A 15,002-nucleotide genomic window follows, 5' to 3' on the forward strand; every position below is an offset into this window, starting at 1 on the left:
AAGTGGTGTTAATGGCAACAAACATGTTTTTCAATATGCTTTTCTGAGTTCTTAGAAATGCCTTTGACAAAAAGGTTAATGAAAATCTTCTAAAACACAACAAAATGTTGATTGTAATGATATTATTATTAGTTAAGTATATGTGTTTTTTTATGCCTTTCTGAGTTTTTCAAGTTTATTACTTATAAGAGCTTTAACCAAAAATTAATGAATTATGAGAAGTTATAGATTACATATATATAAGAACAGAAACACCTTTTATTTCTCTGTGTGTATATATTCAATTCAAACTTTATAATTTAGATTCAGCATGAATCGCAATAAATGGATCTTCAGCAGAATTACTAATAGAAAAGTTAGCATTGCCATCGCCGGAAACATAGATTTTAATTCCTGTACAATTGTTACCAATTTTATCTCCAGAAACGACATCACAATATGTACCAGCAGGAAGACCAGTTTGCAAAGTTGAAGATAATGCCCTGTAAAATAAAATTTAAGATTTCACCACAATTAAAAGCAAGAATACAGACTATCTCTAAAACAAAGAGTTTAACTTTGTGCTGTAGAACTCTAAGCAGTCAAGGTCTCAATGAAAATAAAATCCAAATACAAAGGCCTCTCCAGTGGCTGTGAGTAGTTTTCTTAGGGCCAACAATATTCATATACAAGAGAAGACTTAGGCGTAACCTAGTCAAGAGTAAATATTATTAAAAAAATAATAATAAGGTTGAAGAGTATCAGTGAAGATTTGGTTGAATTGGCACCCTTAGAGAAAATTGATTCCTGTGGTAAACACACCCATTTTAAATTTGTCTTCATCTGAACTTAAGAAAATACTGATTACTGTCAAGAATTTAAATATGATTATTTCTTCAAAAACCTCTTTTTTTTCAAGAAGGTCAAATAAATTTGGGCTGGAGATAAAAATAATCTCGCATTTCTATGAAGAAGTATATGGTTTTAAAATACAAAGCTATCCCATAAATTTATTTTGATTCTCCCATCTACAAAAGACAGAAATTAAAGGACTGGCAATGGAGTCTTGGGGAAGAAAGAGATACACTTGATTTATTTTTTGTCAGTAAAATATAATTTGGGCTAGAGTGAACTAAGCATGAGTGGAAGTTAGCCTTGGACAAAGGCATTTCAACTGCTTGCAAAGAGGTCTTCTCAGCTATAGTTCTCTGTGTGAGGGAATCAGTATACTTGAGACAGAGAATATAAGTGTCACAAATGAAAAGCCAGTAATGAGATGTTTCAGAACTAAAACTAAAAAATCTCCTGACATCAATCAATGACCATAACATATATATTCTTCATACATATATATATATATATATATATATATATATGTATGCTTTAAAAAGTATTATTTGCCACAGAAAGACAGGACAGTGAAAAAAGAAGACCAAAGAACTAGATATCAGGGTAGGTGAAAAAAAAAGACAGAAAAAAAGATATTTCCATCCTGAGGCAGTATTTTTTCATTATTTATTTTAAAAGTCCTAGAAGACAGTCTTCTAGGGATTTCACAACCTTTATATTATGTGAATTTTATGTGAGATGTATATGTTAGCATATATATGTGCATATCTTCCCATGATATGCACAAGTGTACAAAAAATAACTCTACTTAGAAGAGAAAGCCCTTATAAAGAGAGGAGATCAAAATAATAAGAGTCATCATCATTTTTCTGCTGATCACTAAGTTTTCTTAATCTGCTGACTAAAGGATATTTCAGATATGAAAGAAGTAAATGAACAGGAAAAGAATAAACCAAGAACATGTTGGTACAAAATATTATTTCTAATTGATGTCTACTTACCAGTCATCATTGTTAAAGACAATGAATCCTCTGTTTCCTCTTCCAAAAGCTACTTGGTTGCTACCATTATCCCACCAGTTTGTAAAAGGTTGGCCATCAACTACATTGCGGAACACAACCATGTTCCTAAACACAAAATAGCATAGGAAATGCTGATGAATATGCCAACAGTTTAAAACAAAATGTTAAGAAACTATTATTAGAGGAGATCTCTAAATAAGTATTCCTACCTTATTTGACGCCATCGATGTTCACAGACCCAGTCATTGCCACAAGTAGTATCTGGATTAATAGTAACTTCTTTAATGACTCCATTATTATTTGGTGGCCCAATCCAATTATTAACATCCTCAATTAACAAAAAAATATTAATACATTTTAAAAGCTCACATTATTAACATTACATGTGTCCTTATTCAGTCCACCAAATCCAATCTGTCCCTTATGTGTCTCTGTAGTGTCTTCATTGAGAATCCAAATTGTCCCGTATTTTTACTGAATTTATCTTCCCCCTAACTTCCCATTCTCTAGTGCCATATTTCAAACAAGGCTATGATTCTTTTACCCTCTCATTTTCTTTGCAAGGAATTGCAATGACTTCTTAATATCACTCTAGGTAGTGCAATGTCACTAAAATGGCAAGGCCTTTAGTGTCAGAAACAGCAGGAGTAAAAGATAGGCTCTAATAGTACTAGCTACAAAAAACTTAGTTAATATACAAAACTTCGGTGCCTGATTTTCCTCTTCAGTAAAGTGAAGATATTACTTAGTGGCTATAAAAATTAAATGAGATATGTAAAAATGCTTTCCACATGATAATTGATAAATAAATATTAGTTTCTTTCATTCTTCTTTGTTAAATAAATGTACTAATCAAAGCATCACAATATCCCTTAATAAATTGACCAAATTTTTAATATTGTGGTTTCTAATTGGTACTTTCAAAGATAATCATAGGAAAAAACAGATTATGTCTAGGAAGTTTATCAAGGTCTGTCTTAAATCCTGTTGCATGATGAATAGTGGACAAAACTAAGAGTTGTTAGCATGCACAAGTCCTGGAGAAGTCTTGGAAATGTTATGGGAAAAGGGGAAATGGACATACGCCATGACTCCAGCCATCAGAAATAAGACCAGTTAGTGGGAATTACAAGAAATTGACTCAATATAAAGGGACATCTTCTAAATATTAAGGCTATCTAACAATAGAATGAGTTGCTGTACAAAGTAGTGGACTTCTCAATTTGAAAATAATCTACTAGAAACTAGATAAATATCTATCTGGTTTGCAGCGAAGATAATTTTCTACTTCAGGTATGAAGTTGCTATATGATGCTGCATTTGAAATCTTCAGTTTGAAAACTGTCCACTAACTTTCTAAATATATTCTTTAATAATCTTATTTCTCAGTCTTTTTAAAATTATTACTCAGATTATTGTCTTTACCATACCACCCAAATATTTTTCACTTTTAACATTCCCAGCAGAGTCAGCAAATATCTCTTCTTTAACACATATACTTTCCTTCCTGTTATACCATACTTTCCCTATTGAACCTAGGTCTAATTGGATCATCTCTTTGCTTTCCAAAAAAACTTCTTTTAAAAGTATTTAACAAATATTTATATTGCTCGTACTGTAGTGCATGTACTGTTTTAATTTTTTTGAAGTGTTAATTTGTAATCATATCAACTCTATGAAGCAGGTACTTATGAGAAGTACATATTTTACTCACTGTATCCTTTTTTTTTTTTTTTTTTTTTTTGGTATGCGGGCCTCTCACTGCTGTGGCCTCTCCCGTTGCGGAGCACAGGCCCCGGACGCGCAGGCTCAGCGGACATGGCTCACGGGCCCAGCCGCTCCGCGGCATGTGGGATCCTCCCGGACCGGGGCACGAACCCGTGTCCCCTACATCGGCAGGCGGACTCTCAACCACTGCGCCACCAGGGAAGCCCTGTATCCTATTTTTAAGTGTGTTTTGTTTTCTTTGGTGAGGGGCTACCTTTGTCATATTTTGAAATAGCTTACATACTCTTTGTCTATAGAGATCATTATTTTTTTTAATATTCACTGAATTGTTAAAAGAGTCCTGCATCAGGTCTACACTTAATAAATATTTGATACAAAAAATACCGAATGTAATAGCATCATGTGAAATTAAAACAAAATTAACCTCTTTTTCTTGAGGAAAAGACATTTTGGAAAATACCAAAACTTACTTTTCCGTTTTCAAAATGTCTTGGCCAACGGTAGCTTGACATTACTCGTGTAAATCCGTAGGGATGAGCGAGCATAAATCCAACTCCCATTTTGTACAGTCTATAATATTATAGAAGAAAATATTTTTTTTAATATCATTAAAATGTAGGTTTAAAAATAGGGAACTTGGGCTTCCCTGGTGGCGCAGTGGTTGAGAGTCCGCCTGCCGATGCAGGGGACACGGGTTCGTGCCCCGGTCCGGGAAGATCCCACATGCCGCGGAGCGGCTGGGCCCGTGAGCCATGTCCGCTGAGCCTGCGCGTCCGGAGCCTGTGCTCCGCAACGGGAGAAGCCACAACAGTGAGGGCCCGCGTACCACAAAAACAAAACAACAACAACAAAAAAAATGGGGAACTTTGTTTCTTACCTAGGGTCCCAGAATGTAAGAATAGATGCTCCCCCAGCTCCATGCCCTCGCTGATTGTCATGGTTATCAACAAAGACAAGTGCTCTGTCAGAAGGCATGAAACCCCAGCCTTCTCCCCAGTTCCTATTTAAAAAGAAAAAAAAAAATCTTAAAAGCACCTATATGTATTCTTTTACAATAGCTTTAGAGTTACCTACATGTGTATTTCGTTCAGAATAGCACCCTCTAATGAAATTCTCTCTCTAATTAAATGAGTATTCTGTAGGGCTTTCAAAATAGAAACTATATAGATATATTATCTACAAATTCATTTCATGCATGTATATATGTAGGAATTACTTGACTTACATTCATGTTACAGTTATAAGATTTTTGTTATAAAAGTTATTTTAGAAGTTTCACTAAATTATAATTTAGATGGACTGTAGAAGGTTCAACATTCTTATCATTTTATACACAATGGCAAACTGTTTTTAAATAAGGCTTCGATATTATATTGTTATAATATAAATATTTTAATATTTGAAATTAATTAATTGATTAATAATTCTACAGGACGACCACATTGTAGGGACTTCATAAAGTACAGAATCATTTTAACAATAACCTGGCCTGCACAAATTATGTGCAAACATTAGTCAAATCTAATAGAGACGTATAATACCAGGATTAAAATCTCTATGTGATGTTTTGGATCTCTAAAATTACTTCCTTATGATTGACGTTCTAAATAATGATGATCAATTGGCGTTTGGGGAACTCTGACACTTGCTATTAGTAAATGAATCCTTGGATGTTGTCTAAATAAAAAGGCTTAAAGAGGAAAATTCATGTTGGGTAATATCACAAATAAGTCTGTGAAATACTTCGAAGGATCAATTGTATTTCACTTACCTTAAGTAAGACATCTTCTCTCCATTCCACTTGCGCAGAACTGTGCCTAGTTTTGCACCATATTTAAATTCTGTCACACGGCCATTTCCAAAGTACTCACTGCTTTTAATTGGCTCACCACCCAGATCAATTACCTAGTAGAAATCAAGAAGAAAATATCATTTTAAATAAGAGTTGAAAAGAATTTTAACTAACGAGTTACTATTATATAGAAAATAACTTTATGCTATTTATGTTTTGTGAAATGACCCAAATCTTTTTGCTTATGTTAAGATTCTTATTTTCCTTTGTTAAAATCTATGCTACAATATTAAAAGTAACATGACAAAATAACCTGTTGTCCTGTGAGAATGCTGACCTAATTTACTCTTGCACATAAATGATAAGAATAGCTCACACTTATAGAGCACTTAATATCCAGCTGGCAATATTTCTAAGTGCTTGCTAAATATTACCTCTTTAGTTCTCCAAAGAAAACAAAGACATAACCATTATCATTATTCCTTTCGATAAACTTTGAAAAAATTGTTGCTCAGAGAGGTTAATCAATTTGCCTAAACAGACACAGCTAACAGCACTACAGCCAAGAATTTAAGTCACATAGCCTGGCTCAAGACAGCAACTATATTCTTATCTGTGTTCTATAATGGTCTCTGGGGAGATTATACATGACACAGAGACTTTTGGCAGCCTAAAAAATTCTTGGCACTTGCATAAAAAAGCTCCTGTGGAAAAAAAAAAAGCTCCTGTGATAAAGTCAGACGTGCTGTCTCTGAATCAAAGGAGTTTAAGGAACATTCCTCCGTATACATGAGTCAGCCACTAACCTACAGAAATTGCACTTTTAATGAAATCTGCCATTTATTTTCTGATGAATCTTTGTTTTATCTGCACATATATGTATTGACGTACCTCCTGGTAAATGAAAGGTTTACTTCCTGCAGGGAACCATCTTGTGTTTAGATTATGCAGTTTATCCAAAATTGCCTTCATGTCTCCAGGCCACATGTGCTTAGCGGCATCAATTCTGAACCCTGCTACACCAATGTCAATGAGACGGTTCAGATATTCAGCAATTGTGGAGCGCACATAATCTTTCTCTAGTGCAAGATCAAGAAGACCAACCAGACGACAATCTCGGACCTATTGAGGCAAAAAAATGTTGTGATTGGTACATAAAGCATCACCTTTGCCTGAGAATCCATTTGATTATTCATTCATTTATTCATTAATGGATATTTCTATAGTGCCTTCTTTGCATTGGTCTCTGGGGATACTGACATTCTAGTATGGACATACCTTTGAAACATTTTCTAGTATAAAAATGGAGGATGTAGGAAATATAGTGGATGAGCTTTTTCATTGTGAAAAATTTAATTGGGAAAAATGTTTTAAATATCGATTTGAGATTCTTTGTTTGAACAGTCAGGCTTAGAACCTGTTCTAAGGAATTTCAACTAATATTTAAAATGAGATAAATAAGCTACATGTGGATAATAAAAGACATAGACAGCTCTTTTTGCTAATTACCTGAGAAGCATCATTATAGGTCTCAATTTCTCCACTTCTAGTTTTACATTTACCATCATTAAAATCCCAACCAGAGTACGGGACTGCTGGAAAATCCTCAGTTCCAGGGTTGAAGTAACTCCCACAAGTACTGCTCGTTCCTGCAGCCACACCATTTCCACACATATGATTAATTATAGCATCCACATAAATACGGACCTGAAAGGCCAAATTTCTACTTCAATGAGACTTAGAGAGAGGTAGAAATTTATAATGGTATTAATTTGAGTTTACAGCACATTAATAACACTCCAAAATATTTCTTTGTTATTTTATAACTTACCTTCCTAGAAGAGCAACAGTCAAATGTGAAAGGAAATAATTGGGAACTAAAGCCCTACATGCATTCTAGCCACTTGGTCGAATATTTACATATATGACAAATTAAGAGAACCCAAAACTACCATAACTGTGAAAAAATGCAAAGACCCTTTTTTTTTGATGGGGAGGGGCAGGAGAAAAGAATCAGATGAGGCAGGAGAAATTATTGGTTTTTGTAATTTCCATGGGTCATCCTAAGAAATAAAAAGCCAGTCTCTACTATCTATTTAGGATCAGTAAGTATTGTCTCTTGTTATGCTCCTCATCAAAGAGAAAATAATTATTTACCATCAAAGAACCTATGGGAAGAAAGACCCGGGACTTACGGGTGGAGACACAAGTCACATAAAAGTAACAGCCAATACTGTACCTGGAATTTCCGATTCCTAACTGGAAAAGTGTTCCTCAGAAACATATGCAGCCAGGAGGGTTAAAAGGTGATATTTTGCTGTATGAGTAAGTTCGTGGCCTTAAACTTTTTCTTACATCTTCTTTAGTGCATAAATAAATATTTACAAAAGCTGAACATAAGGCAACAATTACATTTTAATTTATGGCTAAAGCATGAAGTAAAATTTTAAAATATATGAAAATCGTTCTGCTTGAAAGGAACAGGAGGCGAGAGAGAAATCCTTTTTCTATATAATACTTTTAAAGGGAACTTTAATTCACTTACACCAACGTTGTTACATCTAGTCACCATGTCTTTGAATTCATTCTCATTTCCTGATCTTGTACATAACTTGTAGCTAACTGGTTGGTACCTTTCCCACCAAGGTCTTGAAGGATTATTAATTACCGCATTTTCATTGGGTGGGGAAACCTACAAATAAAACAACAGTAGTAAGTATCAAATTACAGCTTACTTTGTATCACTGAATGTTCTAGAAACGACTCAAGAGTCTAAAATTGTTTATGAATCTTTGTATTTGCAGCCACATTCTTTAACAACCATTAGAAAATATTAACTTCACATTGGAAATGTCCTGCTGAAAAAAATATTGTATTAGAAATAAAACATGAAGTTGCCAACAATTTCACATTTTTTTCTTCCTCAGAAAACTGTTTTACTTAGAGTACTTATTTGTGAAGTAAAATGTTGTCCCAGCTTCACAGACACAGAGCATAATACCATTTACTCTAAGCACAGTGAAGTCTGCAATTTATACTGTGAACAATACCCACCTGAACCCCTCCAAATCCTTTGGGAGCTAAGTATCGCTCACATTCAAGAGCAATATCAACCCAGCGCCACTCAAACAGATGGACAATAGATGTCCGTCCAGATTCGGTATTTGGGACATACTGAGCCCAGCAGAATCCAATGGCTGAAAGCAATAGAAAGAGGTTCATTTTGCTTTCAAGCTGTCAGCGTTCTTTCCAGCAACTATTTATATTCCTGTAAGAAGCATATTTTACAATGTAAATGTTAACATGAATAAACAGAGCACAAACCATTTATTCATAATCTGAAAAGAACTATCGATAATAATGTTAAACAGGTGAAGAACAGCCATAAAATCTCCCAGGAATAACACCTAAATGACCTTTTAGAACAATGTTTTCCTTTTTGAGGGAATATTAACCATTTTTAAACATCTGGCATTTTATATATCTCATTTATTGTGTTGTTCATCGTTGTTTCATCTTTAGTTCTTCTAGGTCCTTGTTAAATGTTTCTTGCATTTTCTCTATTCTATTTCCAAGATTTTGGATCATCTTTACTATCATTATTCTGAATTCTTTTTCAGGTAGACTGCCTATTTTCTCTTCATTTGTTAGGTCTGGTGGGTTTTTATCTTGCCCCTTCATCTGCTGTGTGTTTTTCTGACTTCTCATTTTGCTTATCTTACTGTGTTTGGGGTCTCCTTTTTGCAGGCTGCACGTTCGTAGTTCCCGTTGTTTTTGGTGTCTGTCCCCAGTGGCTAAGGTTGGTTCAGTGGGTTGTGTAGGCTTCCTGGGGGAGGGGACTAGTGCCTGTGTTCTGGTGGATGAGGCTGGATCTTGTCAACAGGTCCACGTCTGTTGGTGTGTTTTGGGGTGTCTTTGGACTTATTATGATTTTAGGCAGCCTCTCTGCTAATGGGTGGGGTTGTGTTCCTGTCTTGCTAGTTGTTTGGCATAGGATGTCCAGCACTGTAGCTTGCTGGTCGTTGAGTGAAGCTGGGTGCTGGTGTTGAGATGGAGATCTCTGGGAGATTTTCACCTTTTGATATTATGTGGAGCTGGGAGGTCTCTTGTGGACCAGTGTCCTGAAGTTGGCTCTCCCACCTCAGAGGCATAACACTGACTCCTGGCTGCAGCACCAAGAGCCTTTCATCCACACGGCTCAGAATAAAAGGGAGAAAAAGTAGAAAGAAAGAATTAGTAGAAAGAAAGAAAGAAAGAAAGAAAGAAAGAAAGAAAGAAAGAAAGAAAGAAAGAAAGAAAGAAAAGAAAGAAAGGAGGGAGGGAGGAAGGAAGGAAGGAGGGAAGTAAGGAAAAAATGAAAGAAAGAAGATAAAGTAAAATAAAATAAAGTAAGATAAAATATAATAAAGTTATTAAAATAAAAAATAATTAAGAGAGAAAAAAAAGGACGGATAGAACCCTAGGACAAATGGTGGAAGCAAAGCTATACAGACAAAATCTCACACAGAAGCATACACATACACACTCACAAAAAGAGGAAAAGGGGAAAAAAATCATAAATCTTGCTCTCAAGTTCCACCTCCTCAATTTGGGATGACTCGGTGTCTATTCATGTATTCCACAGATGCAGCGTACATCAAGTTGATAGTGGAGCTTTAATCCGCTCTTCTGAGGCTGCTGGGAGAGATTTCCCTTTCCCTTCTTCGTTCTCACAGCTCCCAGGGGCTCAGCTTTGGATTTGGCCCCGCCTCTGCGTGTAGGTCGCCGGAGGGCGTCTGTTCTTCGCTCAGACAGGATAGGGTTAAAGGAGCCGCTGATTCGGGGGCTCTGGCTCACTCAGGCCGGGGGGAGGGAGGGGCACGGAGTGCGGGGCGAGCCTGCGGCGGCAGAGGCCGGCGTGACGTTGCACCAGCCTGAAGCGCGCCTTGTGTTCTCCCGGGGGAGTTGTCCCTGGATCCCGGGACCCTGGCAGTGGCGGGCTGCACAGGCTCCCCGGAAGGGGTGTGTGGATAGTGACCTGTGCTCGCACACAGGCTTCTTGGTGGCGGCAGCAGCAGCCTTAGCGTCTCATGCTCGTCTCTGGGGTCCGCGCTTTTAGCCGCGGCTCGCGCCCGTCTCTGGAGCTCCTTTAAGCAGCGCTCTTAATCCCCTCTCCTCGCTCACCAGGAAACAAAGAGGGAAGAAGTCTCTTGCCTCTTCGGCAGGTCCAGACTTTTATCCGGACTCCCTCCCGGCCAGCCGTGGCCCACTAACCCCCTGCAGGCTGTGTTCACGCCGCCAACACCAGTCCTCTCCCTGCGCTCCGAACGAAGCCCGAGCCTCAGCTCCCAGCCCCGCCCGCCCCGGCGGGTGAGCAGACAAGCCTCTCGGGCTGCTGAGTGGCGGTCGGCCCTGATCCTCTGTGCAGGAATCTCCCCACTTTGCCCTCCGCACCCCTGTTGCTGCGCTTTCTTCCGCGGCTCCGAAGCTTTCCCCCTCCGCCAGCCGCAGTCTCCGCCCGCGAAGGGGCTTCCTAGTGTGTGGAAACCTTTCCTCCTTCACAGCTCCCTCCCCCTGGTGCAGGTCCCGTCCCTATCCTTTTGTCTCTGTTTATTCTTTTTTCTTTTGCCCTACCCAGGTACGTGGGGGGTTTCTTGCCTTTTGGGAGGTCTGAGGTCTTCTGCTAGCGTTCAGTAGGTGTTCTGTAGGAGTTGTTCCACGTTTAGATGTATTTCTGGTGTATCTGTGGGGAGGAAGGTGATCTCCGCGTCTTACTCCTATATATCTTCCCGGAAGCTCCTATATATCTATATGTATATAAAACGTCCGTAATCATGTATTATTTAACTAGGATTCGATCATATTTCTGAAGTCCTTCACTAAACGAAGGAGATTAACAATTAGGGCCAACTGAATTCACAGTGAAAATTTTGCCTGAACTATCTATTGCAAACATTTGTAATGTTTCAATTTCAAAAATAAACAGAATATTCAATTCAGTTCTGGTTTCACCTTCAAAGAAAATTTGTAGTTATTTCAATTTCTGGATTAAGATTTAAGAAACTATTTGGAAGATGGATGCCCATGCATTGAGGCAACAGACCTTTCCCCTCCCCCCTCCCCCTCCATCAAATCCTGTGCTTAATGTATTGGCTGTAGCAGTCCAGTGTGGCTTTTTTTTCTCTCTCTCTCTCTTATTTCTTATAACCAAATATCTCTTCTACCTGATCAAACACTACATTAATAAATTTGCATCCACTTTCCTTCTTAATGTACACGAAATCCTGTACATTAATATAGAGAATATAGTACAGGCGGGAAGAAGTCCATTCATTCAACAAGCATTAACTGAGTGCCTGCTTTTTGCTAAGCACATGGGTGATACTCAGGATACAATGATGTAGAAGATGGACAAGATTTTATTCTTGAGCAGCTTACATTCTAGTGGAAAAACAGAAAATACATGAGTTAATAATAATAATAAGATGGCAATAAGAACTAATATGAAATAACAGTGTAATGAAATAGAAAATGACTTCACCATCAGGGTATTTTAGACTGAATAATCTGGGAAGGTATCTTCAAGAAAGTGATTTTCAACTAGAATTTGGAGGTGTAGAAGGAGCTAGTTATTTGAAGATCAGAGGAAGAGAAATCTAGACAGAACAAAGTGCAATAGTAAAAGCCCAAGGTAGGAAAAAGCTTAGAATACTCAAGTCTCTCTCTCTCTCTCTCTCTCTCTCTCTCTCTCTCACACACACACACACACACACACAGTCAGCACAGCTAAACAGTGTGTGATAAAAGGGAGAGTAAAGTAAAACTGTATTCCTGTAAGAAGCATATTTTACAAAGTAAATGTTAACATGAATACATACTTAGAGCACAAACTGTTTATTTGTAATCTGAAAAGAACTATCAGTAAAAATGTTAAACAGGTGAAGAACAGCCATAAAATCTCCCAGCAATACTACCTAAGTGACATTTTATAACAATGTTTTCCTTATTGAGGGAATATTAACCTTTTTAAACATCTGGCATTATATATATCTACAAAGTCTGTAATCATGTGTTATTTAACTAGGATTAGATCTTTTTTTTAAGTCCTTCACTAATAGAAGGAAAATAACAATTAGAGCCAACTGATTTCACAGTCAAAATATTGTCTTAACTATCTAGTGCAAGCATTTGTAATGTTTCGATTTCAAACAGAAACGGAATATTCAATTCAGTTCTGGTTTCAGTCCCAACCAAAGTTTTTAGTTATTTAAGTTTCTCCCTTAAGAAATTTCAATATGAGGACTTCCTTGCTGGCACAGTGGTTAAGAATCTGCCTGCCAATGCAGAGGACACGGGTTCGAGCCCTGGTCTGGGAAGATCCCACATGCCATGGAGCAACTAAGCCCATGAGCCACAACTACTGAGCCTGTGCTCTACAGCCCGTGAGCTACAACTACTGAGTCCACGTGCCACAACTGCTGAAGCCCGTGCGCCTAGACCCCGTGCTCTGCAAGCAGAGAAGCCAGTGCAATGAGAAGCCCATGCACATCAAGGAAGAGTAGCCCCTGCTCGCAACAACTAGAGAAAGCTCACGCACAGCAACAGACTCAATGCAGCCAAACATGAATAAATAAATAAATAAATAGATAGATAAATAAATAAAGAGTAGCTCCCGTTCGCCGTAACTAGAGAAAGCCCAGGTGCAGCAACGAAGACTCAATGCAGCCAAAAATGAATAAATAAATAAGTAAACAAACAAATAAATAAAATTTAAAAATGAAAAAATAAAAAAAGAAATTTCAGTATGACATTTTATTCTGAGGTGGATAGATATTAATAAAACGTACAACCATAGAATATTAGCTACATCAAGACATTAAGTTTAGAGAAGGTAATTCTGTGTCTTCTCTTCCATTAGGACATAATCACAGGACCCAAATCTGACCAGACATAAGATCTTTAGACTAATTCAGTCCACCACTGCACCACAGAACATCTGAGCAAACCCCTAGGTGACGGTGTTGTACCAGAACATCTTTCCTGATGTCCTGGATGTTTTGGAAACTGTGGGTTTTACCATCAAAAGCAGTGTCACTGTGAAAGACTTTGAGTTCAGATATGATATGGTAAGGTCTTAAGTGCTAATGATCACAGTACTGAGATAAGGCATATTTCAAAATATAAGCACTGATGCATTTAAGTTGTATTGCTAATCTTGTAAATACATTAGGTTAACTAAGCGAAGCAACAAGTCTATTCTCAGTAGAATGATTTATAGGTAGGTTGGGCAGGAGGTTTGCAGCAGGGTTAGGTGCCAAAGTGAGTCCAGAGTGATAATTCCAGATAATCAAAAAAGGAAACAAAGAATACATCCGATGATTGAAATAATTCTAACAGCGCTCTAATTTCTAACAGTGAATGATGGAACCATTGAGAATTCTAAAGTGTTTCTGCTTTCCTGCCTGGCTACAGGGTATGCTCCATTCTATTTAAGTGTTGAGGTTCTGTGATCTTAATTTACAGTGATATATTTGTTTGTTGTTTTTCTAAGGATAAGAGGAGATAATGGAGTGGTATCGTAGAATTCAGACTGTAAATTTAATGTCCATAAAAATCCATGAGCGCAGTGTATCCAGTCAGAAATGTTTAGTGGAGGGATTCTCAACATGATCAGAAGCTGTAATAATGATACAATTCAACCAATAAAAAAGGACTGAGAGAGACAAGACCTCTCTCTTTCCCAAGAAATCAGGAAACCTTGAAGAAAGAACTCATAAAGAAATAAAGGCAAAACCTGATCAAACGGTTAAGGGAAAGGAGGGAGGAGTCTGAGTCCTCTAATGCCTCTGTCTCTCAAATGGATTGTGGTCAAATTCCCACAGACTGATTGCTAAAGTCTGGAGAAGGAACAAATGCATATATACTGAAATTCTTTGTGATACATTTGAATTAAAAGGCAACACTGATCTGAGATTTATGCAACATAGTGTTGCAGGAAAGAGATTCTTCCCAAACAGAAAAAAACTTTGGCACTAAAGAGCTCTAATAGTGGCTTTGGCGTGGAAGTGTGGCCTCAACAGCATGGTCTCTGCACAAGGAGAAATTGCATCAGCAGGGAAGGGGCTGGTGGTCTATATTAGTCAAAAGACAGTTTCACATGGTAGCTTAGCAGGCATCAAGGAATCCACAATATAAAGGAGGAAGATGGCTGGTGCCACACGGTTCAGGAGAATACAATCACGTCTGAGATATGGCATCACATCTTCCAGATAGAGAATCTGGAAGACTTTGAGGGCAAGCTGTCAGTGCCACAGGAAATGAGTGGAGTCAGAGTTTGAGACATACAATGAAACGTGAATCTTCAGACACATCTTCACTGAGACCAGAGAGTTGATATGAAACCTAACTGAGGAAACAAAGTTATTGGCTAAAGAACCCCTTTTATTTAGCAAATCTGCACTTTCAGGAGAAATAACAAATGAATTAAGTGTGAGTCCAGGATATAGTGAAACATTAAGATGACATGGAATACATGACCCTTGAAATGAGGGGTCATGTGTGTGCTAGCAAAGTGATATGACAAGTGAGTCCAGAAAAAGAAAATTTTGGAGAGAGACCACAGAGCAAAAAGAAGCATAGGTTTTAGTATGAAT

At 37.6% G+C, this 15,002-nt stretch overlaps 1 protein-coding gene across 1 annotated transcript; it reads right to left on the reverse strand.

The window, feature by feature from the left end:
- Positions 1–235: 235 nt before the first annotated feature.
- On the reverse strand, positions 236–8,812 carry LOC114899714 (pancreatic alpha-amylase). The gene is made up of 10 exons (XM_029230719.1): positions 8,425–8,812; positions 7,916–8,062; positions 6,880–7,077; positions 6,262–6,492; positions 5,350–5,483; positions 4,456–4,578; positions 4,049–4,148; positions 2,060–2,178; positions 1,830–1,955; positions 236–482 (listed from the first exon to the last, which is right to left on the reverse strand). The coding sequence occupies exons 1-10, from the start codon at positions 8,590–8,592 to the stop codon at positions 293–295; spliced, it is 1,536 nt and encodes a 511-aa protein (XP_029086552.1). The 5' UTR covers positions 8,593–8,812; the 3' UTR covers positions 236–292.
- Positions 8,813–15,002: the final 6,190 nt, after the last annotated feature.

This window comes from Monodon monoceros, unplaced genomic scaffold, assembly GCF_005190385.1.
Source record: "Monodon monoceros isolate NGI ecotype Baffin Bay Population unplaced genomic scaffold, NGI_Narwhal_1 Super_Scaffold_18, whole genome shotgun sequence".
Classification (NCBI taxonomy): domain Eukaryota; kingdom Metazoa; phylum Chordata; class Mammalia; order Artiodactyla; family Monodontidae; genus Monodon; species Monodon monoceros.